This window comes from Lepus europaeus, chromosome 19 (genome assembly GCF_033115175.1).
Source record: "Lepus europaeus isolate LE1 chromosome 19, mLepTim1.pri, whole genome shotgun sequence".
Lineage (NCBI taxonomy): Eukaryota > Metazoa > Chordata > Mammalia > Lagomorpha > Leporidae > Lepus > Lepus europaeus.
Window position 1 is genome coordinate 44,733,077 of NC_084845.1, and position 24,877 is coordinate 44,757,953.

At 58.7% G+C, this 24,877-nt stretch overlaps 1 protein-coding gene across 1 annotated transcript; it reads left to right on the forward strand.

Moving 5' to 3' along the window:
* Positions 1 to 1,932: 1,932 nt before the first annotated feature.
* ADGRG3 (adhesion G protein-coupled receptor G3) lies at positions 1,933 to 21,361 on the forward strand. Its single transcript, XM_062176018.1, has 12 exons — positions 1,933 to 1,996; positions 5,907 to 6,057; positions 11,217 to 11,352; positions 13,059 to 13,205; positions 13,901 to 14,035; positions 14,546 to 14,585; positions 14,674 to 14,765; positions 14,886 to 14,998; positions 16,922 to 17,202; positions 17,377 to 17,470; positions 18,551 to 18,825; positions 20,342 to 21,361. The coding sequence occupies exons 1-12, from the start codon at positions 1,933 to 1,935 to the stop codon at positions 20,452 to 20,454; spliced, it is 1,641 nt and encodes a 546-aa protein (XP_062032002.1). The 3' UTR covers positions 20,455 to 21,361.
* The last annotated feature ends 3,516 nt before the right edge of the window (positions 21,362 to 24,877 follow it).

Consider the following 24,877-nt stretch of genomic DNA (forward strand, 5'->3'; position numbering starts at 1 on the left):
GACATCTCTCGCAGGAAATGAGAAACCCAGGTTGTGCAGTGCAATCCCTGAGTTTCGGATTTTGGTGACTCCAGATAATTCTGTGGCCAAAGAGTCGCATTCGAGGCTGGCTTCGGCCCTTGGCTGCTCACATGATGGACATGGGGCAGGTGGGCTGTGCTCTCTCCTTCCCTGGCCCCCCGGATCTCAGGGTTTCTGGGCTCCTTAGTGCCGAGTGGAGATGTGTTGGATTCTTGCCACTTAATGTCCAGGACTAAAATGCAGTGGGGTGAAATTGGGCCTGTGTCTATGCTCCTCCCCTCTGCCGTCCGCCGTGGCTGGGGGGCAGGGGGCGCTGGAGCGGGCCAAGGAGGGAGCGAGGCCACCGGGGCAGCCCGGGCAGTTTGGTGGTGCCCTAGCAGGATGTGAGTATGGGGTCTCTGGGGACCTCCAGTGCCTGTCTCCCTCCCAACCCCTCCTCCACTGTTGACCTCTGCTCCCTTCTCCAGGGAGGGGCTCCTTAATGCCCCCAACTCCTGAGGACAGAGGCCAAGCCAGCCCATGCCCAAACCCACCGGTGATGCGGTGGCTGGGGGTGGGAGGGACAGAGCCAGCTCCCCTCCTCACAGGCTGGGGGAGGGCAGGAGGCACCCCCCAACCAGGGAAGGTAAGGGCCCAGCTCCCTCCCCCGGGGCAGAGAGCACCGCCCACAAGTCCAGCCCTCCCACCTCTGGGGCTAGCCTTGACACTGGTTCAGCTATAGGGGGAGAGGTCGGTGGGGTCCCAACTTCTCTGCTCCGCCCTGGCCAGGGCACAAGGGGGCACTAGCGTTCTGTTGTAGGTAGAGAGGGGTGGGCTGTTTCCCTCTGCAGAGCTCTGATCCCCTCCCGCGAGCCCTACGTGCTGAGGCCACAGTCTCATGGCACCCCCGCCTGCGCTTCCCGGCTGCCCTCCCAGCCTTCCTAGCAGAGGAAGTTCTGGGGCTCCCAGCCCTGTGGCTCTGACCTGTGCCTCCATGCCAGATTCCCACCGGCCTGCCTGCTAGCCCCGGGGGGAGTTACCCTGAGCACGCCTGGATGGGACATGTGGGGGAGGGGAGATGCAGGCCGGACTAGGGTGGGCAGCTCTCCAGTAGGGCCTCACGCTCGGCACCTGCTGACATGAGGTCTCGATGGAGCACGCCAGTGGGTAGAAGCGCCCAGTGTGTGCGGCTGCCTGCTCCTGCTCTGGCCAGCTGGGGGGTGGCGGCTGTGATGTCCCTGTCCTCATCATCACAAAATGATCATAACGGCCGCTCCACAGCATCGCTCCTCGTGCCCGTGGCGCTGAGTGTCAGGTGCTCAGTGCCAGGTCACCCAGCCAGGAAGTGACCAGGACAGATGTCCGCCTGGGCCTGGCCCTGGCCCCTCCCCGGGGGCCCAGGCTCCTGTCTCCCCGCCATCCTGCCTCTCCATCCTTCCTGTTATCCAGTCTGATGGGGGAGGCGCCCGCTCCCAGGGTCAGCTCCTCCTCCTCCTCCTCCAGGTCCCAGCAGGTGTGGACTCCTTCGAAGCACAGTGGCCTCTTCACCCTCGCCTGCCTGGCCAGGCTCTGTAGCCCCCGCCCCGGCCTGGTCTCCTTGTTACGGAGAAGGAATCTGGGAGTTACAGAGACCCTCTCGCTTCTGAGAGGAGGGGTCAGGATAGGTGTGCTGGTTCCCAGGGGTCTGCTCTGGATCCCAGCCCTGCAATGCCCGACCCCTGCCCCCCACCGCAGGGCCCTGGGAACGGATCCTGGGGGGCTGTGGCCCATGGCTCCCCCCCCCCCACACTCACCTTTCACAATCCAACCGATGGCGCCACTGAGCAGGAAGGGCGAGCAGGAGGCCACAGGAAGCAGTGGTGGGCGGGCGGGAGGCCCTGCGGCTGCAGAGAGCCCAGGGCCAGGGGCCAACCAGCCTCACAGCCGGCCACGATGGCGTCGCCCCAGCTCCTGGGGGCCCTGCTGTGTCTGCTGCTGCTCCTGCTCCCGGCCTCAGGTGAGCCGTGGGCTCCGGGCCCCTCCTGCCAGGCCTGGAAGACCTTGCCCTGTGTAGTGGCTCTGGGGTGGGTGGAGGGGGAGCCGGGGACAGGGGCGGGAGGGGTGAGGAGTCAGGATCGCCTGGACATGTCCTCCAAGGAGCCCACCCTGACTGTTCCAGCACCCCCTCTAGCCTCATTGGGTCAGTGGTCCTGATCAGCCTCTGGCTAGGCTGGCTCTCAGGCTCCCTCCCTCAGTGCTCCCTCCCACAGAGCCCAGGAGTGCTCCCTGGCTCCCCCACGTCCCTGTCTTGTGGCCCAACGGGTCTTGGCGATCCAGGCCAGGGCTCATTCTCCTCCTGGCCCTCTGCTCTCCGATCTTACACCTGCCTGGGCAGCTCCTGCAAACAGGGAGAGCCCTTTGCTGCCCCTCGCCCACCTGCTGGCTCTCTGTCCCCTCCCCAGCCACTCTGTGTGGCCCAGGAGCCCCTCAGCCCTGTGAGGGGCTCCCTCCTTGGCACCCCCATCTCGGCACCTCAGGCCCATCCTGCGTGGCTCTGGGTTCAGTGAGCGCCCTGCACAGGACCTTGGCCACAGCCATCAGCCCTTGGGGCTTCAGACTTCTCTTCCCTTCACATGTTGGGAATTCCAGGGACATGCCACGGTCAGTCCCTGGCTCCAAGTGGGGCAAAAAATGGCAGCATTGTCCTTTTAGGGGCCTGGGAGTCCTGGTGCAGAGTGGCCCAGGGGCACTTGTGGTGTTCATCAACTGAATAACGGATGGGGGCTATTAGCAGGTCTCAGGGGGATGTCAGAGGCCCCTGGGCCTTTGCAACAACTGCTAATTCGCTGGCTGGGTGCCCGAGGCTACCCCCGAGCCGTGACCTTGAAGCCTGTGGTGGGGTGGGGGCTCTGCTGTGGACGTGGCCACAGCCCTTGAGGGGTGGGAGGGGCGGGGGAGGTTTACACGGAGAGAAGAGACGCCTTCCTCCGAGGATGCTCTTGGGTGAGTCGCCCACCTGCTCACTCACTCATTCATTCATTCGGCCAATGGTGCCCTCTGCTTTGCGCCAGACCCTGTGCTGGTAGTGGGTGGGGGTGTGCTCAGAGGAGTCCCGAGGTGTGGCGGGGACCAGCCCGGGGACCCACAGGGAGGGCAGAGCAGGAGACAGAGTGGAGGGGCTTTCGTGGAAGGAGCTTTGCAAAGGGGAAGGAGCCCAGAAGGGGGCTTGAGCACCTGAGGCAGGGAGTGGTGAGTGGGGGGGAACAGAGGGCGGGGGGCTGCAGCTGCAGGAGGGCCCAGCGTGCCTTGTGCCTCCCTAGGGAGGGACTGGAGGGGCAGTGGGTGGGAGGAAAATGCCCCCTCCGCGCCCCAACCTCCCCCTACTCCTCCTTTGCTGAACCCAAAGTGAGGGAGCAGCCTGTGGGGCGGATATGGGAGGGGTCTGGAGGGTGGGGAGGTACCACTCCGCCTGCCCCCCACCCCCCAGAACACACACACAGGCCTCATTCAGGGTCTCCTGGCCTGGATGAAATGCTTCCAGCACCTTCCAAAGATAACCACAGGAAAGATCCTGATCATCGTCTCTGCTGTGTGTGCCCAGAGCGTCAGCGTGCGACTGTGCTGAAGTTCACATGGACCTGACCGGCGCTCTGCGGCCACCCCAGGGCACCCTGCACCCAGCACCTCCTCCTCACCCCTTGGGGGGACGGCAGTGCCCCAGGCCCCTCGCCTCCTGCGAGTGGACGTGTCGTAAATCTCTAGCTGCTGATGGACGTGTACAGTTCTTTCCGTTAAAACAGCATCGTTACATAAATCCGATCACGGTAGAATCTACTCTAAAAGCCTCTGAAAATCCTGCGTCTACTCTTTGCTCGCCCATTATCTTTACCGCGTATTTTGTTTTTTTGCCCTAATGATTGAGAGTGAACTTTTAAGTGTTCTTCTAAGTGGTGAAAGTAATTTCTCACAAATCAAACGGCAGAGAAGGGCACGAAGAACGGACAGCGGACGTCCCCCCGCCACCTGGCCCCAGCACTGCCCACCCCAGGGGCAGCTCCCTGACAGCTCCTCCTGGCTGCTCTGGGAGGTGGTGACCCCTCCTGCCCGGACGAGTCAGAACGTGGCTGCGTACACACAAGGGGACCCAGACAGATGCTCAAAGCCCTTGTTTAATCAAAATGAGCTTTAATTTCACCTCTCAGATGGGCGCAAAATGGAAAGCTTGGTGGAATCTAGGATTATGGGTGTGCTGCCTCTTGGTGGGGGGTATCAGCAGGTGCCCCCTGCTGGGCTAAAGTTCAACAAAACTTAGCAATCTTTAAAATGATATGAAAATTTATTTATTTGAAAAGCAGAAAGAGAGAGACAGATGGAGAGCTTCTATATGCTGGCTCACTCCTTAAATGCCTACAACAGCTAGGACTGGGCTGGGCTGAAGCCAAGCATGGGAACCCACTAAGGGTTGCCCACATGAGTGACAGGGAGCCAGGTCCTTGAGTCATCCCCTGCTCCCTCCCAGGGTGTCCATTGGCAGGAAGCTGGAATCCGGAGTTGGGACTCAAACCCAGGTACTCAGTGTGGATGCTGGCCTCTCAGGTAGGGTCTTAACCATGACACCCCGGTGCCCACCCCCAAAGCATGTATGTTTTGACCCAGAAGCTTCTATGATGGGAATGTTTTCTATACATCTGAGCACAAAATGGCAGAGATGCACACTCAAGAATTCTCAAGGCAGCATTGTTGAGACTAGGAAAGAAAAAAAACCTCAAAAGTTTAAAATGTCCCCTGATAGGGGATTCGGTTGAAAAATGTTGCAACACCCAGAGAGCAGACTGACCCAGCGAGGCGGGTCGGCTGCACCAAGAGTGACGTGGGAGCTCTGCCGGCACCTCGCCACGTGATCCCACTGTCTACACCTAAAGCGACCTACAGATAAATATTTGCATATGCGTAGACTGCTTCTGGAAGGTTGTGCAGCCAACTGTCAAAGGGTGAACCTGGAGTGTGGCCTGGGAGCTGCAGCGAGAGGAACTCCCACTTCGCATTTTAGGTCTTCGTGCATGGCTCAGGGGTTAAACTCAGCACGTGAGCTCCGTTTGTTGAGAGCTCGCTAACCACAGGGAGACGCATCCAGGCATCCACTGCAGAGCGTGAGCATATAGATAGTCTCAGGACGGAACCCTCGTCTCCTGGAAGACATGGTAGCGGCTCTCCGAACACCCACAGTGGCCGTGTGTATTATCTCTAATTTTCCCCCAAAACGTGCAAGCGAGGCCTGAGTAGCTCTCATTTTGCTAATGAGATTAACTTAACTCCAAGAGTTTAAGTCCCTCGCCTGAGGACACACAGCCAGTGAGTGGCCCAGGGCTTCTACCCTGTCCCCGTGTTGGGCCAGAAGTCACCGTCACTGCTCTCCAGTCTTGGGGCAGCCTCCAGTTGGCTGGAACCACGCTCAGATCACTGTGATCCCAGGGTCTGTCTGTGCTGGACCCTTTATTCAAGAGGTGGCTGTGAGGGTTGTAACGTGGATGTGGGACAATGTGGCAAACCAGGCTGATCTGTTGTCCCCTGAGGCCATCGCTGCAAGGGCTCTGGGAAATCTGACCTGGAACAGTGTGAAAGTCCAGATGGGCTTCTTGGAGGAGGTGGGAAAGGAAAGGAGGAATCGCACTAACATCCAGACCTTTTGTGCAAGCCCTTTGTACGCGCTTGCCCCAAAGCATCCCCCAGCCCTGTGAGGTGACAAGGGGGCAGCTGGTATGTCACCTTGGAAACCAAGTCCCAGGGGGGCTGCAGCCCAGCTCAGGGGTGCAGGTGGTATGGGGTGGGCGGAGCTGGATTCCAGCCCGCACACAGCACCGGACTGTGGAGCCTGAGCTCCCGGCCCCTTCCGGTGCAGCCCATGACACTGCGCCCCCCCCCCCCAGGGGAGAAGCCCACGGAGGGGCCACGGAACGTCTGCCTGGGGCTCCTGGGGGCCGACCAGTACGACCCCTTCCTCCTGAACGACACAGCTGAGTGCTTCCAGAGGTGTCGACGGCGGCGGAGTGAGGTCTGCAACGTGGAGAAGCTGGAGAGGTGAGAGGCGCCCCGGCGGGAGTGGGCTTCAGGGGCTCCGGGCAGGGGCTGGGGCTGTCAGGGAGGGCCCAGGCAGTCTGCGCCCACGGCCCCGGGAATGCTGCTCCCCTCCCACCCACCCCTTTGCTGCCTGATGCCCACACGCCCCTGACCTGTCAGCCCCTTGCCCGGGGATCAGGACCCTGCTGACCCCGGGGAGTTGAACCTGCCTTGCCCGTGCCCTGGGGAGCAGTGGACGGACGGTCAGACCCTGACCCAAATGACGACGACTCCACGGTGTGAGCAGGCAGGAGGGTGGGCCAGGCATCGGTTTAGGCTGGAGGAAAGAAGGCCGCCAAGGCTCCACGGAGGCAACCCATGGAAGGGCTTTGAGGAGTGCACAGGAGTTTTCCAGTTAGGCCCAGGCCATGGTGGGTGTCACAGGTAGAACATCTGGGCACGGAGCTCCCCGCGGGGAGGTGGGGGGAGTGTGGAGCCACTTCAGAAAGTTCGTGGAAATGGAACGAAAAGATAAGTTTGTTGTAGTGCAAAAATGCTGAAATCTGCATGGTTTTTCCATAATCCATGTTTTCCACGAGCTCTTGGAAGGAACCTCATCTAAGCAGGGGCTAAGGTGGGAAGGGTTGTGGGAGCTAGAACAGTGTGGGGGAGCAGCGAAATCTGTGTTAGAAAGGCAGAGAGAGAGAGAGAGATTGATTTTCCATCCACTGATTCACTCCCCCAATGTTTACAACAGCTACGGTTGGGCCAGGCTGAAGCCAGGAGCCCGGAACTCCATCTGGGTCTCCCACACGGGTGGCAGGGGCCCTGGGACTTGAGCATCACCTGCTGCCTCTGAGGGTGCACATTATCGGGCAGGTGGAGTCTGAAGTGGAGCTGGATTCACCCCGGGCTTACCCGCAGAGCCAACGCCTTCCCTAGAATTGATGCATTTGAAGCACAGAAGGGGCGTGGTCCACTTTGCATCTTGGACTGCTCAGGCTGGGGGTTCCGGGTTCCGGGCAGGACGCGGGGCTGGCGAGGCAGGGAGAGACATGACCAGGCAGGATGCTGGGTAAGGGTGAGGGGCTGACCTGCCACGCCATGCCACGCTGGCACCTGAGAAGGAGTGGTGGGCGGGCGAGGGCGGATGCTGAAGCCCCAGCGAGACCCAGAGCCGGGTGAGATGTGGATGAGAGGCCGAGGAGGAGTTTAGAAAACGTTGTGAAGTGATCTCCAAAGATCTCTCCGCCTCCCTCCTTCTCCTCTCACATGGAATCAAAGCTGCCCAGGTCTTCTGGGCACCCAGAAAAACATCTGGCTTGTGGTCGGTTCTCAACAAATATCCGTGGAAGAAGGAGCGGACGCCCTGTGCACCCAGGCGCGGTCACGGCAGCAAACGGCCTGAATCTCGTGGTCTCGGGACCCGAGCACACTCCCATCCTTACCCTCAGCTGCTCCAGTAGCTTCGTAGCCCCTAGAAGCTGGGGCTCTGCCTAGGGCTGCCTCACACCTTGGAAAAAGCGGAGGCCTTGGCTTCTGTTCCCAACCATCCCTTCCAAGCAACCCCGTGAGGTAGGTCGTGTCATCAGCCCATTTTTCAGATGACAGAACCAAGGCTGCAAAGGTTAAATGATCTGCGGATAGTTACACAGCAGGCAAGTAGCAAAATCAAACACAAACGTGGGTCTGGGAGGTTCTACCAGAGACACACAGTGTAGAACAGGCTGGAATCAGACTGCCAGTGCTCAAAAGTGGCACTGGACCTGGACAGGTTGGCTTGCAGCTTACCCATCTGTAAAATGGAACTAAAATATCATTGAACCCAGGGAGTTCTTGTGAGCATGAAATCTGTCGTTCAGACACGTTAGCAGGCCTCACCATCTCATCAGCAGCGCTGTTATTTCCACTCCAAGGCCTGTTCCGGACCCCTCACACCTTCCCCGTAGGTTGTTGCTGGCACTGAATGAGACAATGCATGTTAAGAGTTATCAGCAGGGGCTGGCGCTGTGGCTCACTTGGTTAATCCTCCACCTGTGGTGCCCGCATCCCATATGGGCGCCGGGTTCTAGTCCCGGTTGCTCCTCTTCCAGTCCAGCTCTCTGCTGTGGCCCGGGAAGGCAGTGGGGGATGCCCCAAGTGCTTGGGCGCCTGCACCCACTTGGGAGACCAGGAAGAAGTGCCTGGCTCCTGGCTTCGGATCGGCATAGCTCCGGCCAAAGTGGCCATTTGGGGGGTGAACCAACAGAAGGAAAACCTTTCTCTTTGTCTCTCTCTCACTGTCTAACTCTGTCAAATTAAAAAAAAAGTTTTAAAAATTATCAGCAGACAGTAGGAGCTCACCAAATGCTAGTATATTTTATTTTAATGGTTTCTGATGATAAAGTGTTATATATTTACCATAAAGTTTTTAGAAAATAGCTCTAGAAGGGAAAATGCAAACTCCCCCAACCTTAGCACCCAGCAATAACTGTTATTTTCACTCTGATGTTACTTTTTTGTTTTTTATGTCAAATGCAAAGAATCTGCCAAAAAAGTTCCTGAAAATGCACATTATGAAAACACAATGCATGAATTTCAAAGTTTTTGCATCAAATTAAATTTATCTTTTTTTTTTTAAAGACCTTGAAAGGCAGAGTTACAGAGAGCAGAGGCAGAAAGAGAGAGAGAGAGAGAGGTCTTCCATCCGCTGGTTCACTGCCCAAATGGCCCAAATGGCTGGAGCTGGGCCAATCCGAAGCCAGGAGCCAGGAGCTTCTTCTGGGGTTCCCATGAGGGTGCAGGGACCCAAGCACTTGAGCCATCCTCCACTGCTTTTCCAGGTGCATTATCAGGGAGCTGGATCGGAAGTGGAGCAGCTGGGACTCAAACCAGTGCCTATGTGGGATGCCAGCACTGCTGGTGGTGGCTTTACCCACTACGCCACAACACTGGCCCCTAAATTTATCTTTTTAATTCTATTTTCCATGAGCTTCTAGAAGTACTCTCACAGATAGCACAAGTCTTGTATCCAGACTGCTTTGTTGGTGGATATGTGGGTAGGCTGTAGTTTCTGTATTATACTAATATTCATAGCATTTCATTTTTAAATATTTATTTATTTATTTGAAAGAGTTGCAGAGAGAGAGAGAGAGAGAGAGAGAGAGAGAGATCTTCTATCTGATGGTTCACTCCCCAGTTGGCCACAATGGCTGGAGCTGCGCCAATCCGAAGCCAGGAGCCAGGAGCTGCCTTCAGGTTTCCCACACGGATGCAGGGGCCCAAGCACTTGGGCCATCTTCTACTGCTTTCCCAGGCCATAACAAAGAGCTGGGTTGGAAGAGGAGCAGCCGGGACTAGAATCCTGCACCCATATGGGATGCCAGTGCTTCAGGCCAGGGCGTTAATCTGATGCACCACAGCACCGGCCCCAGCATTGCTATGAATATTCTGCTAATGTATTCTGGTGAACATGCATATTTTTGTAAGGTATTTTCCTAGGCACAGAACTGGTGATTCAGGGGAAAGACGTGTAAAAGCAACTGCCAAGCGGTTTTCCAAAGTGGTTGAGCCAAATCCCCCTCCCACCAGCAGGTATGTCAGCCCCAGCTACTCCTCAGCCTTGATGGCACTTGGTATTGTCTGCTGGTTCACTGTAGCCATTCTGGCTGGCTGCTCGTGTATCTCACAGTGATTTAATTTCCCAGACGACTTGGAGGCTTAACACCCTTCCTGTATTTATTTGGCATTTTAATATCTTCTTGTAAGAGCCCTTTTAATTATTTTGCTCATTGTCCTATGAGTTGTTTTTTTTTAAATTTTTCTTAGTGATGTTTAGAGAGCACAGGAATTGCTGAGAAAGGTTGGGAGGCAGCTCCTGGCGCCGCAGATCCTTTGCTGGCGCACAGAAACGTTTCAGCACTGTGGAGAGCGTCAGCAGCCGGCCTCCGGTAGCTGGAAGCAGCAGCAAAGGGGCAACCATTGCAACCTGAGGGGTTCCAGCCCACTTCCCTTTCCACACAGCCTGTTCAAAGGCTGAATTGCCAGTACCCAGTTAGCACTCAGTGCATGTGCCGACAGTGCTCGCACAAGCTACCCAATTATCCCACAGTTTCCTCCACATAAGCTATGCAAAGGCCACCAAGCACAGGAGAAGGTGCTTAGCATCTCTGTCACTAGGGGAATGCCAGTAAAGTCACAGCGGGAGGTGGTGCCTGGCCCAGTGGTCAGGATGCTGGCTAACGCCTGGTCCCACGTCAGGAGGCCTGGGTTTGATTCCCAGCTGCAGCTCCTGACTCAGCTTTCAGTGAGTGCACGCCGGGGGAGGCAGCAGGAACAACTCTGGGAGTCGGGTCCTGCCACCTCTGTGGGAGACCAGGATTGAGTTCCCAGCTTCCGACTTCAGCCTGGCCCCGCCCCAGCCATTGGCAGTTCTTCAAGAATTACACATGGAATTACCCTGCGATCCAGCCATTCCACGCCCAGGTCAATACCCCAGAGAATTTTAAACAAGCCTTCACACCAGAGCTCGTGCGTGCATATTCTTAGTGGATTAGTCACAACAACCTAGAAGCAGGTGGGGGGGCTGCCATCCATCAAAGGACGCGTGTGTAACTGAAATGTGGACTAGCCATACAACGAAATAGCATTCACCCAGGAAAATGCAGGGAGCTGGAACAGATGAACCTTGAGAACGCCTGGCTAAGCACAAGGAGCCAGGCACGGAAGGCCTCCTATTACAGGATTCCATCTGTACGAAATGTCTGCAACAGGCCATCCACGAAGACAGCGGATTGGTGTTGCCAGGGCTGGGGGAAGCGGGCGGTGAGTGACTGCTGAATGGGTGCGGGGCTTCCTTTGGGGTGGTGCAAAAATTCTGCAACTCAATAGAGGCAATGATTGCGCAGCGTGGTGAAGAGGTCTCCGTCCGCTCAGTGCCAGTGAATTAGACACTTCAGAATGGTAAATGTGCTACATTTATGTTGCGTTATTTTATCACAAGAGAAGGACTAGCCTATCAGGTACTCAGATTTTTAGCTGGAACCCTTGGGGACCCGGCTGTCCTTACCCTCCCACGGCGACCCCAGAGTATGCGCTTTGGTGTTCTGGGTCAGCCCTGTCACCCCAGAAGCCTGACAAGTGGGTAGCTCAGACAGCAAGATCCTAGCCCCCCCCCGACCCCTGACTCCTGACCCCTGCAGATACTGGCTCAACTACGAGAAGCACCTGGTGGAGAATTTGAAGGGCGAGGTGGACTTGGGTTTCGTCAAGGCTGTGGTGCAGAACCTGAGCGCTGACAGCGTGGAGGACCTTCACTTCTCCCTGAAGCCCTCCGAGGTGAGGAGCGGCCCCGCCCCCATCGGGTCCCAGGAAAGCCGTCCTTCAAGGCTCCGCCCTCCCCGTCCCATCTGGTAGGGCTCTGCCTGCTGGCACTGGGTGCTGGTGGGTTCTCTGCACAGGTGGGCCCTGGCACTAGTTATCCAGCAGGGGAGATCATTGAACGAGGGTCAGGAGATGCGGGTTCTAGTCCCAGGTCCTCCACTCCAATCGCTCCTTCAGGAAACGCCTCTGCTTCCTGGGGCCCTGGGGGCTTGTGTAGGATGCGCTCCGTGTTTCCTCTGAGTCTAACACTCCCATGGGCCCCTCTACCCAGGAACACATGTGGCAACAGTTAAAGGGGCTCAGCAAGCAGACTCCGGATTACATGGGCCTGGGTTCGAGTCCCAGCTTTGCCTCTCAGCAGCCACTGTGATTATGGACAACTGACTTTCTTGAGCCCCAGTTTCTCCGTCTGTAAAATTCCGCAGGTGTTGCCCATCGCCACAGTTATGGGGAGGAGCAGGTGCAGCGAGAGCTCAGCCTCCCTGGTCCAGGGACCCCGATCAGGCAGCAGGGCAGGGCAGGGCAGGTGGGTTGGCACCAAGGGACTTTGAAGTCTGGCTGCATTGGGGGAAATAGAGGGCAGTCAGGGCCTTTCTCGGCCTTTTTTATTTTTAAAGATTTATTTATTTATTTGAATGGTAGGGTTACAGAGAGACAAGGAGAAAGATCTTCGCTGATTCACTCCCCAAATGGCCTCAACAGCTAGGGCTGTGCCAGGCCAAAGCCAGGAGCCAGGAGCTTCTGGGTCTCCCAGATGGGTCCCAGGACTCAGGGACTTGGGCCATTCTCCACTGCTTTCCCAGGCACATCAGCAGGGAGCTGGATCATAAGTAGAGCAGCCGGGATTTGAAATGGTGCCCCTATGGGATGCCAGTATGGCAGGCGGTGGTTTAATCCGCTGTGCCACAGCGCCGGCCCCACCTCGGCTCTTTATTATGTCACCCAAGCAGCTAAGCCCTCTGTGTGGGGTATGCGCTGGCCCCAAAAATCACCCACATGCGCTTTGGAGAAGGTCTGGGCCTTCAGCTGCAAGGCTCAGCTCCCAGTGCACAAGGGCTGCCCCAGGCAGGATGGGGCTACAGCCCTAGGAGAGCCAGGGAACCAGAGAATACACCAAACGTGCCTTGTAGTTAGCGCCGAGGTTAGCACAGTCTCCTGGCGATTCTGAGGTTTTTCCCTGTGCTGCTGTTGGGTGGAGAGGGTTTCACGTTCAGTGTCGTCCGCCTGGACTTTCTGCCCCAGGACGTCCTGCTTCCCATGGCTTCCAAGCCAGGAGGCAGAGCTCTGTGTACACACAGGGGTTGTTGAGACCCTCCCCACACTTGCAAACCCAGCTGGCCTGGCCTGGTCTCCTCACACCATTTCCCACCAGACAAGTGGCTGCGAGCCACCTGCTCAGCTCCATTCTCCGTATTAGGAAAATGGAGGCTCCACATTCGCTGTAACTGGTCCTGGGGCTCACAGGCTGTGAGGAGCGGAGCGCAGCCTCTGCCCAGGTGTCCGGCCTTCAGGGTGCTGCCCCTCCTGACCCTGCATGCCTCAGCGTCCCCTCCCAACTGGGGCATGCAAGACCTATAGTATGTGTGGGTGGGGTGGGGTTCTCGGGGTGGGCGGGGCGGAATTCCTGGGTAAAGGTGGGAATTGCTGGGCCTGTGGTGCAGGTTCCGAGGCGGGTGGCGCAGGGCGAGGACAAGCCCCCCGATGGAGTCCGACTTCCCAAGAGCCTTTTCAGCTCCCTGCCAGGCAACAGGTCCGTGATCCGATTGGCCGTGATGGTTCTGGACATCGGTCCGGGGACTGTTTTCAAGGTGAGGAGAGGCCAGCTGGGGACCCAGGGACACCCCAAGCTTTGCCAGGGTCCCATGCCCTAGCCTGCCTGTGCTGGAGAGCCACTGAGGGCTCCAGGGGGGTGGAGCAGCCCTCAGCCACTCCAGTCTGCAGAGGGTGTAGACTGTAGATGGCCACCGGCAGCCCACATGCCAATTCCTTCAGTTTGTATACGTGTCCCCAGCATGTCCGTATGCCCTCATGTGTGCACAAATGTGCCTAAGCTTGGCCATGCCTGTGCACGTGCAACCTCATGTGCTCACGGGTGACTATGTCCACATGAGCAGGTGTAGCCACACCCTGGCAGACGTGTGTACTGCATGGACACAGCAGAGTGTGTATCCACGCGTGTGCGGATGTATTCACTTACACACCCATAGGGCCCCTCTGCCCCTGTTTCTCCCTGAGTTTGGCCCTGAATCCTCTCATTCAGAGGTCAGGGGAGCCCTGGAAGCCAGCCATGGAGAGCCGGCAAGTGCTCTGCGGCCGGCTGACCTGGGGGTGTAGGGACTGTCCCCTCCCAAGCCAGAGACTGTGGGCAGCAGCAGGAAGCACCTTGACCGCAGACTTGGCCCTCCAGACAAGGGCCATGGGTTCTGAGGGCCCCAGGACCCCCAGCCAGGGTTGGGTTAGGACAGCCCCTGCTGCAGCCTGGCCTCCCTGTCTCCCCTCCCAGGGTCCCCAGCTCAGCCTGGAAGACGGCAGCCGCGTGCTGAACAACCGCCTGGTGGGCTTGAGTGTGAGCCAAACAGCTGTCACCGGGCTGGCTGAGCCCCTGGAGGTCACCTTCTCCCACCCACGCCAGCCCCCCGTGAGTCCCCTCCCCCTGCCCGCCATCACTGTGGGCCAGGGATGGCCCGGCACACGTGGGCATACGGGTTCAGAGCAGACTTACTGGGACCTCTGCACCTCGTGCTCTCCCACACGCACCCAGGAGAAGCCACTGGGGCCGTGCACCCTCCTGTGCCCGGAGACACAAGACTGTCTTATGCATGGGTGCCCAAGACTCCGCCCACTCCTGGGCTCAGCGAGTGTACACAGAACCCGGCCAATTCGCCTGCATGTAGCTGCCCGCACCTGCCCGCCTAGCTGCTCCCTACAGGCACGGCGCACACGCACGCAAGCCCTCCCAGCCCAGCCCCACACCGTGTCGGTGCCTCTCACCCACTGATCCAGGCCATGTCAGATGACACCAGTTAATTTTCCTGTAAGGCCCACAGGGGTAGGCGCACATAAGCTAAGACCTTGGGAGCACACTGTGCTCCTCTTTCTCCCTCCCCCTTCCCCCTCCTCTCTCCTGACCCCCGCACTCTGATTTCAGAACCTGACCCTCACCTGCGTATTCTGGGATGTGACCAAAGGTAGGGCCTGTGGGCCTGGGGTCAGGCAGGCAGGGAGGGGTTGGGCTCCCTCGCTGGGGTACAGCCTCTCCTCTCCCTGCCTCCCCAGGAGACTGGGCTTCCAGGGGCTGCTCCACGGAGCGTGGGGCCGAGGGGACTGTCTGCCTCTGTGACCACCTGACTTTCTTCGCCCTGCTCCTGGTAACAGCCCTCCCCTCCTGGATCCCGGGAGTCCTGGGGGCTGCCTGGCAGGGTTGGGGCCTTTGCGTTGCATGGACCTGGCATTGTTCTGACGGTCCCGGTATGCGGGGTCATCCACAGAGGCCGATCTTGGACCGGGCCACCGCGCAGGTCCTCACGCGCATCTCCCAGGTGGGCTGCGGCGTCTCCATGGTCTTCCTGGCCTTCACCATTGTCATGTATGCTGTCCTGAGGTGGGTGACCCCCACCCCATGCATTTCCCTCCTGCCTTCAAGGGGCCACGGGGTAGCGAACTCCCTGGTTGTGCGACCTCTAGTGATGTCCTTTGCACACCTTGCTCTCTTCACCTGCAAATGGGGTGGAGGTCAAAATGGGTGAGGGCGACTTGAGCGGCAGGTGCAGAAACAACTCAATTGGCTTAAACAAAATAGTGGTTCAGATAATGGAAACACTCAAAGCACGTGGACTTCAGGCAGGGTTGGTTCCAGGTGCTCCAAAGCATCCCCAGCAGCGACTTGACCTCTGGCTGCTTCTTGCAGCTTTGTCAGCTGGGTCAGGCAGCTTCACACCCGGGGGCCTCATGAGCCCCAGGCTTACATCACAGCTCCTCTCCTGGCTGCTCAGGCGGGCGTGAAAGCCGTCTCTCTCCTCTTCCTGAGTATTCTGAACTAAATCCCAGAATGGAGCGATTTTATAACAATTGTGAAGTAAGTATAGCCAGCCTAACTGGAAATTGCCAAATTAGTACAGAGAATCCCACAATGTTTCTGCCCGCTCACCTGCTGGTGGCGTCTCCTATAATCCTAGTACAGCCTCAAACCCGGGCAGCTGAGTGAGGCACGGTTCTGCCGGCTGGAATACACGTCGCTCCCTTTTCCCAGTGGAAACCTCCATCCCTGTGTGTGCACGTGTCAGGGTGCAGGGCGGGAAGCCTAGCGGGCAGGGCCCAGTCCAAAATGAAAACACATGGCCCCTCTCCAAACAGTGGGGGAGAATTTCAAGATGACAATGGCAGAACCTTAAACCAAGCATGGGCTCTCCGAACCCAGGCCCTGCACAGTCACTTGCCCAGGAAACCTGCACGTGTGTGTGTGTGTGTGTGTTGGAGTCTACGCAGTTCTACCCCGCGTGCACCAGAGCTGAGTTTAAGCTGGTATCAATGGCTCGCTGCGGTCAAAGCAAGGGATACACAGATTGGCCAAGCCAGGCCAAGTGCCCACTCCTGGATTTGAGCCAACAAAGGACTGGCCACCACCCTGGCCCCTAAACTGGATGCTTGCTAATGGGAAGGGTATTCCTTTGGGATGCCTGGGGCTGTTTCCAGAAGAAGGGGCAGTGGGTCCCAGACAGGCAGAAACAGTGGGGAGGACCACAGCCCCACTGTCCCGGGCCCAGGCCGAGGGACACCCTGTCACCAGCTCCCAGGGGTAGGGCCTGGCCTCTCAGGTGAGCCCACCAGCATCTCTCATGCCCCCTCCAGGCAGCCCTGGGTGCCCATGCCTCAGATGAGAGCCCTTTGGGATCTGATTTGTTAAGAACTTGGAGTGGGGACTCCATGGGAGGGAGCTGAACCTTGCTAAGAAGCACTGGGCAGGGACCCTGTTTGTGACTTTGAAAGTCTCTGGCCCCCTCTGAGCCCCTGTGCCTACCACCTCCTAGGCCTCGTTCATCGGCCCACCCACTCAACAAGGAACCCAGCGCCTGGCACTGCCCCCTCTGCCAGGCCTCTGAGTTCACGGTCAGGGTCATGGTCAGGGTGGCGTTGCACAGTGCTCTTGGGGAACCCTGCACCCCAGCCTGTGCAGAAGGCAGAGTAGGAGTCAGGCCAAGAACGGGGAAGGAGCTGAGGCACAGGGAAGGGCCCTGAGAGCAGAGGGAAGAGCGTGGGCTAAGCCTGGGAGGTCTGAGGAGGTAGCACACGTGTATGAATTGCAAGCAACGCAGGTGGGCACCGCACGAAGGTAAGGGTGGAGGCCGGGAGATCTGAAACCCACGGAGGGGTCTGGGATTGAGCCTGGTGGGGCTCACAGGCTGGCTACAGGCAGGGGTGGATGCTGGCCGTGGGGGTGGAACCAAGAGAACATGATGGACGGATCAGGGCGCTCCAGGGGTGCTGCAGCCGCCCCGGAACCCCGGCCGGGCTCCTCTCGCCCTAGGTTCTCCCGGCAGAGGTTCAAGTCAGAGGACGCCCCCAAGATCCACGTGGCCCTGAGCAGTAGCCTGTTCCTCCTGAATCTGGCCTTCTTGGTCAACGTGGGGAGCGGCTCCGAGGGCTCCAGCGCCGCCTGCTGGGCCCGGGGCGCCATCTTCCACTACTTCCTGCTGGCTGCCTTCACCTGGATGGGCCTGGAGGCCTTCCACCTCTACCTGCTCGCCATCCGGGTCTTCAACACCTACTTCGGGCACTACTTCCTGAAGCTGAGCCTGGTGGGCTGGGGTAGGTGCTTCTGTGGGTGGGTAGCGGGGACGGCTGACTTGAGGGGCCCAAGGGGTAATAGCTCTGGGGACAGGAGGCAAGGGCCCCCTCTCTCAGCTGAGCCCAGGGCTCAAAGGGCTAAGCAGCTGGAGGGGTTTGGAGGACACAAGGTCACGCCTCTCCCCTCACCCCCAGGCTTGCCCACCCTCATGGTCATCGGCGCCGGCAGTGCCAACAGCTACGGCCTCTACACCGTCCGTGACCAGGACAACCGCACCTCGCTGGAGCTGTGAGTGGTGCTGCAGGGAGCCAGGGTGACGGCAGCCGGCTTCACACACAGGGGCTGGAGGGAGGAGGGGGAGGAGGGAGCCCAGGCAAGAGAGACTGAGTACGTCCAGGCCAGAGGGACTCTGAGATCCAGCTAGGGCCTGGCATATGGGGACACCGAGGCCTAGAGAGACAGGAGAAGTGAGGGGGTGCCCAAGAGGGGAGAGGAGTCAGGAAGCCTTGCTGTCACCTGGCCCACCACTCGCCCATATGATGGCGATGTCAGAGGTGACTCTCGCGTGCCAGCCGCTCAGCCTGGCCAGTGGAGGGCGTGCAGGCCTTCAGCCCTCACCCGCCCCCTGGGCCAGGTGCCTTGTGCAGAGCACAGCCTGCCCAGCTATCTGCCGCAGCCCTGGGTCTAGTCCAGGTTCTGACCCTGACTGCTGTGTGTGTGACCTTGGCAAGCTTGTCCTCTCACAGGGCGTCAGTCTTCCTCTGTACAATGGGAGAGCTGGTGGACCCGCCCTTCCAGGCACTGGCCTCTGTGAGGCAGGGAGCAGTGGCGCTGGGCTGAGCCTCTGGACTCCCAGCCACTGATCTCTGGGGGCACCTGCCACTGGGCCCATGGCTGTGAACCAGGAGGGGCTTGGGCCGGCCCCCGGGGGCACAGGGGCTGGGTGGGTCACATAGATGCATATAGTGGCCAGGTAGGGACCACCGTGGACTGGTGGTCACTTGCACGTCTAAGGGACTGTAGAGGGCATCCACAGAGTGGCTGGAAGGCTGGTTTTGTAAGAGAAGCAGAATTCTGGATGCTTGGGTCCAACCTCTGATTCTAAAGGGTGGCCACTGATAAGGGTTTTTGCAGCAAAATGCAGGACACGTGAAGTGCATCTTTGGGGTCAGCGTGGCCCTTGGGCACTGCTGGTGCAGGGAGACAGCAGATGGGCACCTGCGAGGGCCCCTTGCCCAGCAGGAGAGCAGGGAATGAGGGTGGGGCTGGGGGAGGCAGCTTCTCAGCCATCAAAGCCCCGCCCTACCCTGTGGAGACTTCCTGGGGCTTGCTGTTGGGGGCCGTGTCCATGGCCATCCTCTCCCCCAGGTGCTGGTTCCGTGGAGAAACCGCCCTCCATGTCACTGTCCATGGCTACTTCCTGGTCACCTTCCTCCTGGGTGCCGTGGTCCTGGCCCTGGTGGCGTGGAAGATCTTCACTCTGTCAAGCAGCACGGCGGGCAAGCAGCAGGGGCAGAGCTGGAAGGGGGTCCTCACCGTGGCAGGGCTCTCGAGCCTGGTGGGCATGACCTGGGGGCTGGCCATCTTCACACCCCTGGGCCTGTCCACCATCTACATCTTTGCTGTTTTCAACTCGCTGCAAGGTGAGGTTCCCGGGCCAGGGTGGCCCCAGCTGCTTTGTCCGCACCAGAGACAGGTGCATGGCAGGTGGGGAGAGAGGGTGGTTGGCAAGAAGCAGGATTGCACTTCAGGGCTCTCATCAAGGGGGTGATTTTAAATACCCAGGGCTCTCCCGAGAATCCGGGGCAGCCAGGGTGGCTCACTTCCTGGGAGCTGCTACAGGATGAAGGATTGCCACCCAAACCGCAGCTGATGTTTTCTGCATCCGTATCCCGGGAGCTATGTTTGTCCCTCATCTTCTCCCTGCAGCAGCTCCTTCTTTCTGCTCTCCCTGCTTGGCCCCCCCTCCCCGAGTCCTTGCTTGGCGACCCCAGCAAAGAGGGGAGAGCCGAGAGTGTGAGCCACAGTTTGCTTCCTGCACTTGCTGTCTGCTCTTCCAAGAGGTGTCACATCCACCGGCAGAGAGGGAAACAGCTCCCCTGTCCTGAGCCCTCGCTAGGAACCCAGGCATTCTAGCTGCGGCAGGTGCAAGCCCTCAAGACCAGGGCTGGCTCCCAGAGCCCACGAAGCTGTGTGGCCTGGTGGTTGGGACTAGACAGACCTGGGTTCAAGTCCAAGCTCCACTCATGCTCCAGCAAGCTTCTCAACCCCTCTGAGCCTCATCCGTCTCTCAAGTCAGGATGATCCTAGTGCCTACGCACGGTGAATAGCTGTGATAACACACGTGGGAGCCCAGGAGATTCCACCAGGTGCGAACTATGTTAGCACAAACAGAAATGACTGCTTGGAAGCCATCTGAGGCTGTTCCTCGCGGGTGACAAATCCTGAATCCACATCTGGAAACTCCCAGGGATTCAGAGTTAGGGAGATCACCCTGTTACAACTGCAACAGGGGCCTTGGTATCTCAGCCTGCAGCCTCCACCCCCCAGAGCTCCACGTCCCCTGTGTCTGTGTCAGGCCGTGCTGGCCCTTCCTCCCAGGCACAGGCAGAGTCCTCGGGGCACTTCCGCTGCCTGTCGCCCTCTCCCCAGGGTTCTTATCCATTGCAGGGTTCCTATAGGTACACACAGGGCTCTCACCTCTGGGTCGATGGCTGTGCTTAGTGTAATTCCTCGTACCCTCCACTGCCTCTCTTCCTCTTGCCGGAGGACCTCATGGTCATCCTGACCCCAGAGCCAGAGGGGACAGAGGCGCTCTGTGTGTCTGAAGAGTCCTTTGCTCTGCTCTCTCTCTCCTGGGACAGACGCAGGCATGAAGGCACGTCCAAAGGGGCGTGGGAGATGGGATTCAAAGAGCGGGTCCTTTTGGTGCAAAAACCACTGGAATCCACGCCTGCGTGGGCTTTGTGTAAGGTGTAGTGTTTTCCATGGTGCATTTGTTATTTCAAGGTATCTGTTTTTCACTTCCACTATTTCTGTCTGGCTCTTTCCCAGGAGTGGGTTCGGTTTTGCCTGGGTTTTCTATGCGCTCTTAAACATTTCCCGCAGTGCTCTTGCTGGCCCGGCCTGGGCTCAGCCAGCCCCTCTCCTTGCTGACAGGTGTCTTCATCTTCTTCTGGTTCACCGTCCTCTACCTGCCAGGTCAGAGCGCCGCCACCTCCTCCTCTGGCACTGCCCGGCTGGACCAGGCCCCCACCTCTTCTCCTGAGTAGGAGCCCACGGTCCTGCCCTGGAGACAGCTCGGCTCACTGGGTGCCCTCGGGCAGCTCTCCGCCTCCCTCCGGGCCCCAGTCTCCTTCTCTGTGCCATGTGGCTGCAGAGCTGGGGGGCTGGGGGTCAGCTTGCACCACGTGGCCTGGAGGAAAGCCACCCAGATCTGTCTATGGGCTAAGAGCCCACAAACCCGGACTGCAGGAGGCCAAGTCCCCATCCTCCTGAGCCCCTCCTAGCACAGAGAGCCGCTTCACCTTCTGTGTGGCCTGTGTCACAAGGCAGCCTCCTGGCCACCGCCCACCTGCTGGTCACAGCACGGACCTGAACCAAAGAGGGGAGTGCCTTGTTGGCTCAGCCCTAAGGAACCCCAGCTCTCCCCGCCTCCTCAGTGCCTCCACAGTCACACCCATGGATGGCCTGCACCCGAGGGACCTCAGGAAGTCACCGCCCCTGGGTGACCAGGACTGCCAATCCCTCCAGTTATAAATGGACGCTTGTTTGGGGAGCCTTCCTCCCAGGCACCCTGCTTCAGGTCTCTGTACCACCAGGGCCCATCTTCACAGAAGAGACCCCACCATTCACCAGGCTGCCAGCCCACCAGGTGTTTGGGAACACTGACTCTCAGAGGCACCACCTGGTGACTGTACCACCTCTAGCCAAGCCCCCATACCCCACCCCAATGGGCAGGCGATCTGCTGACCTTGGACCTGCTGTCACCTTAGTAGGTGGAAGGCAAATGGCCTAGAGCTCTGTGCACCTGCCTCACTTGTGCACCTGCATGGGGCGGGGGCTCCCCAGGCAAAGGATGGGCACCCTCCACACAGCCTGTAGAGCAGGAACCCATCTTGATGCCTTCTCCACCTGCCCGGCCAACCCTAGCCCAGGGCCTGGCACACTTCAAGCCAAATATCAGCACAGATTTTTCAATAAATATTTGTCGACTGACTGAATGCATCCTAGGGTGAGTCTGGCTCCGCCCAGCAGGGCCCTCAGCCAAGGGAGCATCTGGGGCCAGACCCAGGCCGGGTGTGTCATTTCCAGTAGGTTTGTCTCCATTTCACAACCACGTGTGGGTTTCCTCCTTAGGAAACTAAAAGAAGCAGAGATAAGAGAGAGATAGAGACAGATACAGAGAGAGAAAAAAAGAGAGAGAGGGAGAGAGAGAGAGACTAAATAGATGAGTTGACACAGGGAGAACAGAGGCAGAGAGAGATGGCTGAGAGCAGCGGGCATGGGCTTCAGTCCCCTCCCTGGAGCCCAAGTTCAGGCCCAAGTTCCGGCCTTGACTCCCAAGCCCCGGGCCTCCCAGCATGCCTTGCGGCTGTCAAGTGCTTTCTGTAGGTGAGAAGCCATTGCCAGGATCAGAGGGCTGGCTGGTGTCCCGCTCCTCCTCCTCCCTCCTACCCAGGGAAGGGACGGATGAAAGACAGGAAGCTGGCCTTCGCTTTGTGCAAGGTGGCTGCGTCCCTGGGAGGGAAACCCTGGGCATGGACGTTCCATCGCTTGAGCCACGTGATCTGCTTCCACAGGCAAGCTTGGGGTGTTGGGGGCTTGCTTCAGATGCACCTCTCATGCTAAAGGTCTTGGCTCCTACCCAGGGACAGCTGGTCTGCTGTTGCTGCCTGGGGTCCTGGCTCTGCTGCCGGGGAGCTGAGCCACCCTGGGGGTGTCACCTCTCCTGGCTGAGCCTCAGTTTCTCCTCCGTAACATGGGGATTGGAAAGTCCTCACCTCGTTCAGAGAGTGCTGAGTGATGTGGCAATGACAACGTGCCCAGCACTGGCCCAGCAGGAGGCAGCTGGCTCCCTAAGCCCCTCTCAGCTTAGAGAAAGTCCAGCTCCGAGCTGGGACAAGGAAAGCGAGGCCGGGAGAGGCCCAGTAGCCTGTCTACCAGCGGCTCCTCCACGGGTGGGGCCGAAGCCTCCCAGGACTGCTAGTCCCTCCCCCACAGCTTCCCTGGGCTCAGGAACTCTCTCACCCCCCACCTCTCCAGAGACAGCCTGGCCTGGAGCTTTCCCACACATGCTCAGAGGGACGTGGGACCACAGGCCCCTGGCGGCCGGGTTTGCTGGTGGAGAGCACAGGTGTGGCCCGCCTGGGCACACGCTCCTCTGCTGGCTGGCTCCCCACTCCAGGGCCAGGCGGGGGCTACCGGGCTGGGGTCCCTAAAAGAGTGACCCCCAATACCAAGTGGCGCACACTTCCTAAGGCCAACAGGGGCTACAGCAGAAACATACCCCAGGCCCAGAACTGTCGCTGAGTGGCTCCACCAGCCCTGGGGGGGCGGGGGACATCAGCTAAGCACAGGCCTTGGGGCCAGATCCCGCCCCTGCCCAGGGCCCACGCCTCCCCCTCTCAGCCTGTGAAGCAGAGCAGGCAGTAGCCGCCCCCACCCCTAAGCTGAGGACGGAAAGGACTCGATGAGAGACTGGCAGTGAGGGCTGGGCAGGGCCTGGCCCCCAGCCCAACAGGGATGCAACCAGGCTGGAGCGTGACGTGGCCTTCACCTGCCCGGGGCCGGCCAGCTGTGCTGCAGGGAGGGGCCTCGGCGCCCCGGCTCCCTGCCTGCTGCTCTCTTCATCCCTGGTAACGTCATCACAGCACAACCGATGCACGGAAGTAAAAGGCACATTTGCTCTACCTCGGGTAGACAACGTAATATCGGAAGATGTGAAATTCTTGACACATATTAATTCAATGCAATATCAGTAAAGATCTCAACTCATTTTATTTAGTTATTTTTGGCCCCTCCTCGTGGAGGCTGCTAGCCTGAAATCGCTAAGTCGGTATTACTGAAAGAGGACCTGGAATTTAGACTTGACCTCGGGCTATAGAGGATATCACAGAGTTGAAGTGAGAAGCCCAACATGGAGTCTGCAGGGATAGGAAAGGACTCGAGTGGAACAGAAGAGAGGGCTCAGCGTCAGCTCCGGGGACACCTGGTGAGCTGACACTCAGCAAGGATGGCAGGCCACGTGGGGAGGGTGGCCCCCAATGCCAGCGGAGAAACACCAGCTCGTTATCGTGAGACTGAATGAACACGGTCGCCCGTAACCCTTGACACAGAGGGGAGCTCTGGTGTGAGCGTGAGAGCTGTAGGGTTAACACGGGGAAGATGAGGAAGGGCTTCTCAAACAGGAAACAGCAGACCACCAGCTAATCCCCGTCACCGCCCCACAGCCGAGGTGTTTGTGTGACAAGGACACCTCGGCGGACACCAGCAGTGGAGTGGAGTGGGGGAGGTTAGCCGCAGCATCTAAAGCCAGGGACGGGCCGGCGCTGTGGTGCAGTGGGTTAAGCTGCACCTGTGACCAGTGTGTGGCCTGTGATGCCAGCATCAGCTGATTTGAGTCCTGGCTGCTCCACTTCCACCTCTGATCCAGCTCTCTGCTAATGGCCTGGGAAAGCGGCCGAAGATGACTCAAGTGCTTGGGTTCCTGTGCCTTTGTGAAAGACCCGGATGGAGCTCCTGGCTCCTGGCTTTGGCCTGGCCTAGCTCTGGCTGTTGCAGCCATTTGGAAAGTGAACCAGCAGATAGAAGGTCTCTACTTTTTTTTTTTTTTTTCTCTCTCTCCCTCTCTGTAACTCTGCCTTTCAAATAAATGAATAAAATAGATCTTTAAAAAAGAATTAAAATAAATAAGTAAATAAACACTGCTCCGGGCCCCTACCGTAATGGACGGGTTTTCCTTGTCCTGCGCGCCATCTGCTAAGTCAGAGGTCCAGCCTTGTCCACGCTGCCCCAGCAGCTACCCCGGTCTCCGTGTCCCTGGAAGGAAGCCATGGTGGCTGGGAGGCAGGGGCCCAGGCGGTGCTGTGGGTGAGTGACCACAGCAGCCAGGAGGAACCACCCCGCGTGTGGCCCTCGGCAGCTCCCCTGCACTCAGAAGCCCTCAACTGATTTGACTAAGGCGAAGGGGTCCCTCTTCCCAAGGTGGGAGTCACCACAGGGCCTGGAAATCCGGAAGGGGTGAGTTTCCAGCTCCTATTGCTTTTGTTGTAATATAATTATTTACTTGTAGGCTGTGTTTGACAACTGGAAGTTTAATCACCTGGACACTTTGGCCCAGGGAGTCGGGACAGCTCAAAGACTACATTTCCCAGAAGCCTCCTCTCTGGGGACCAGCCCACAGCTTGGGAACGCTGTTACCGTGGAGACAGCTAACAGCTAGCACAGGCTGTCCTCAGAGAGGTGAGGAAGGAGCAGGGGGCTGGAGCGGCTGGACTGGCTTGGCAGAGGTAGGGGGAGGGTCGTGGGATGAGGGGGCTGCCTCTTCCTGGGGGTCTTTAGCCCTGATCTTGGGGGGCAGGGAGGTTTTCGTTAGTGTGTGTAGAGGGGAGGAGGGGGTTTCAGGGAAGGGCCTGTGGATGGGGCAGGATCCAGGGAGCGAGGCAGGATGGCCTTCTCTAGCAGCTGTGGGGA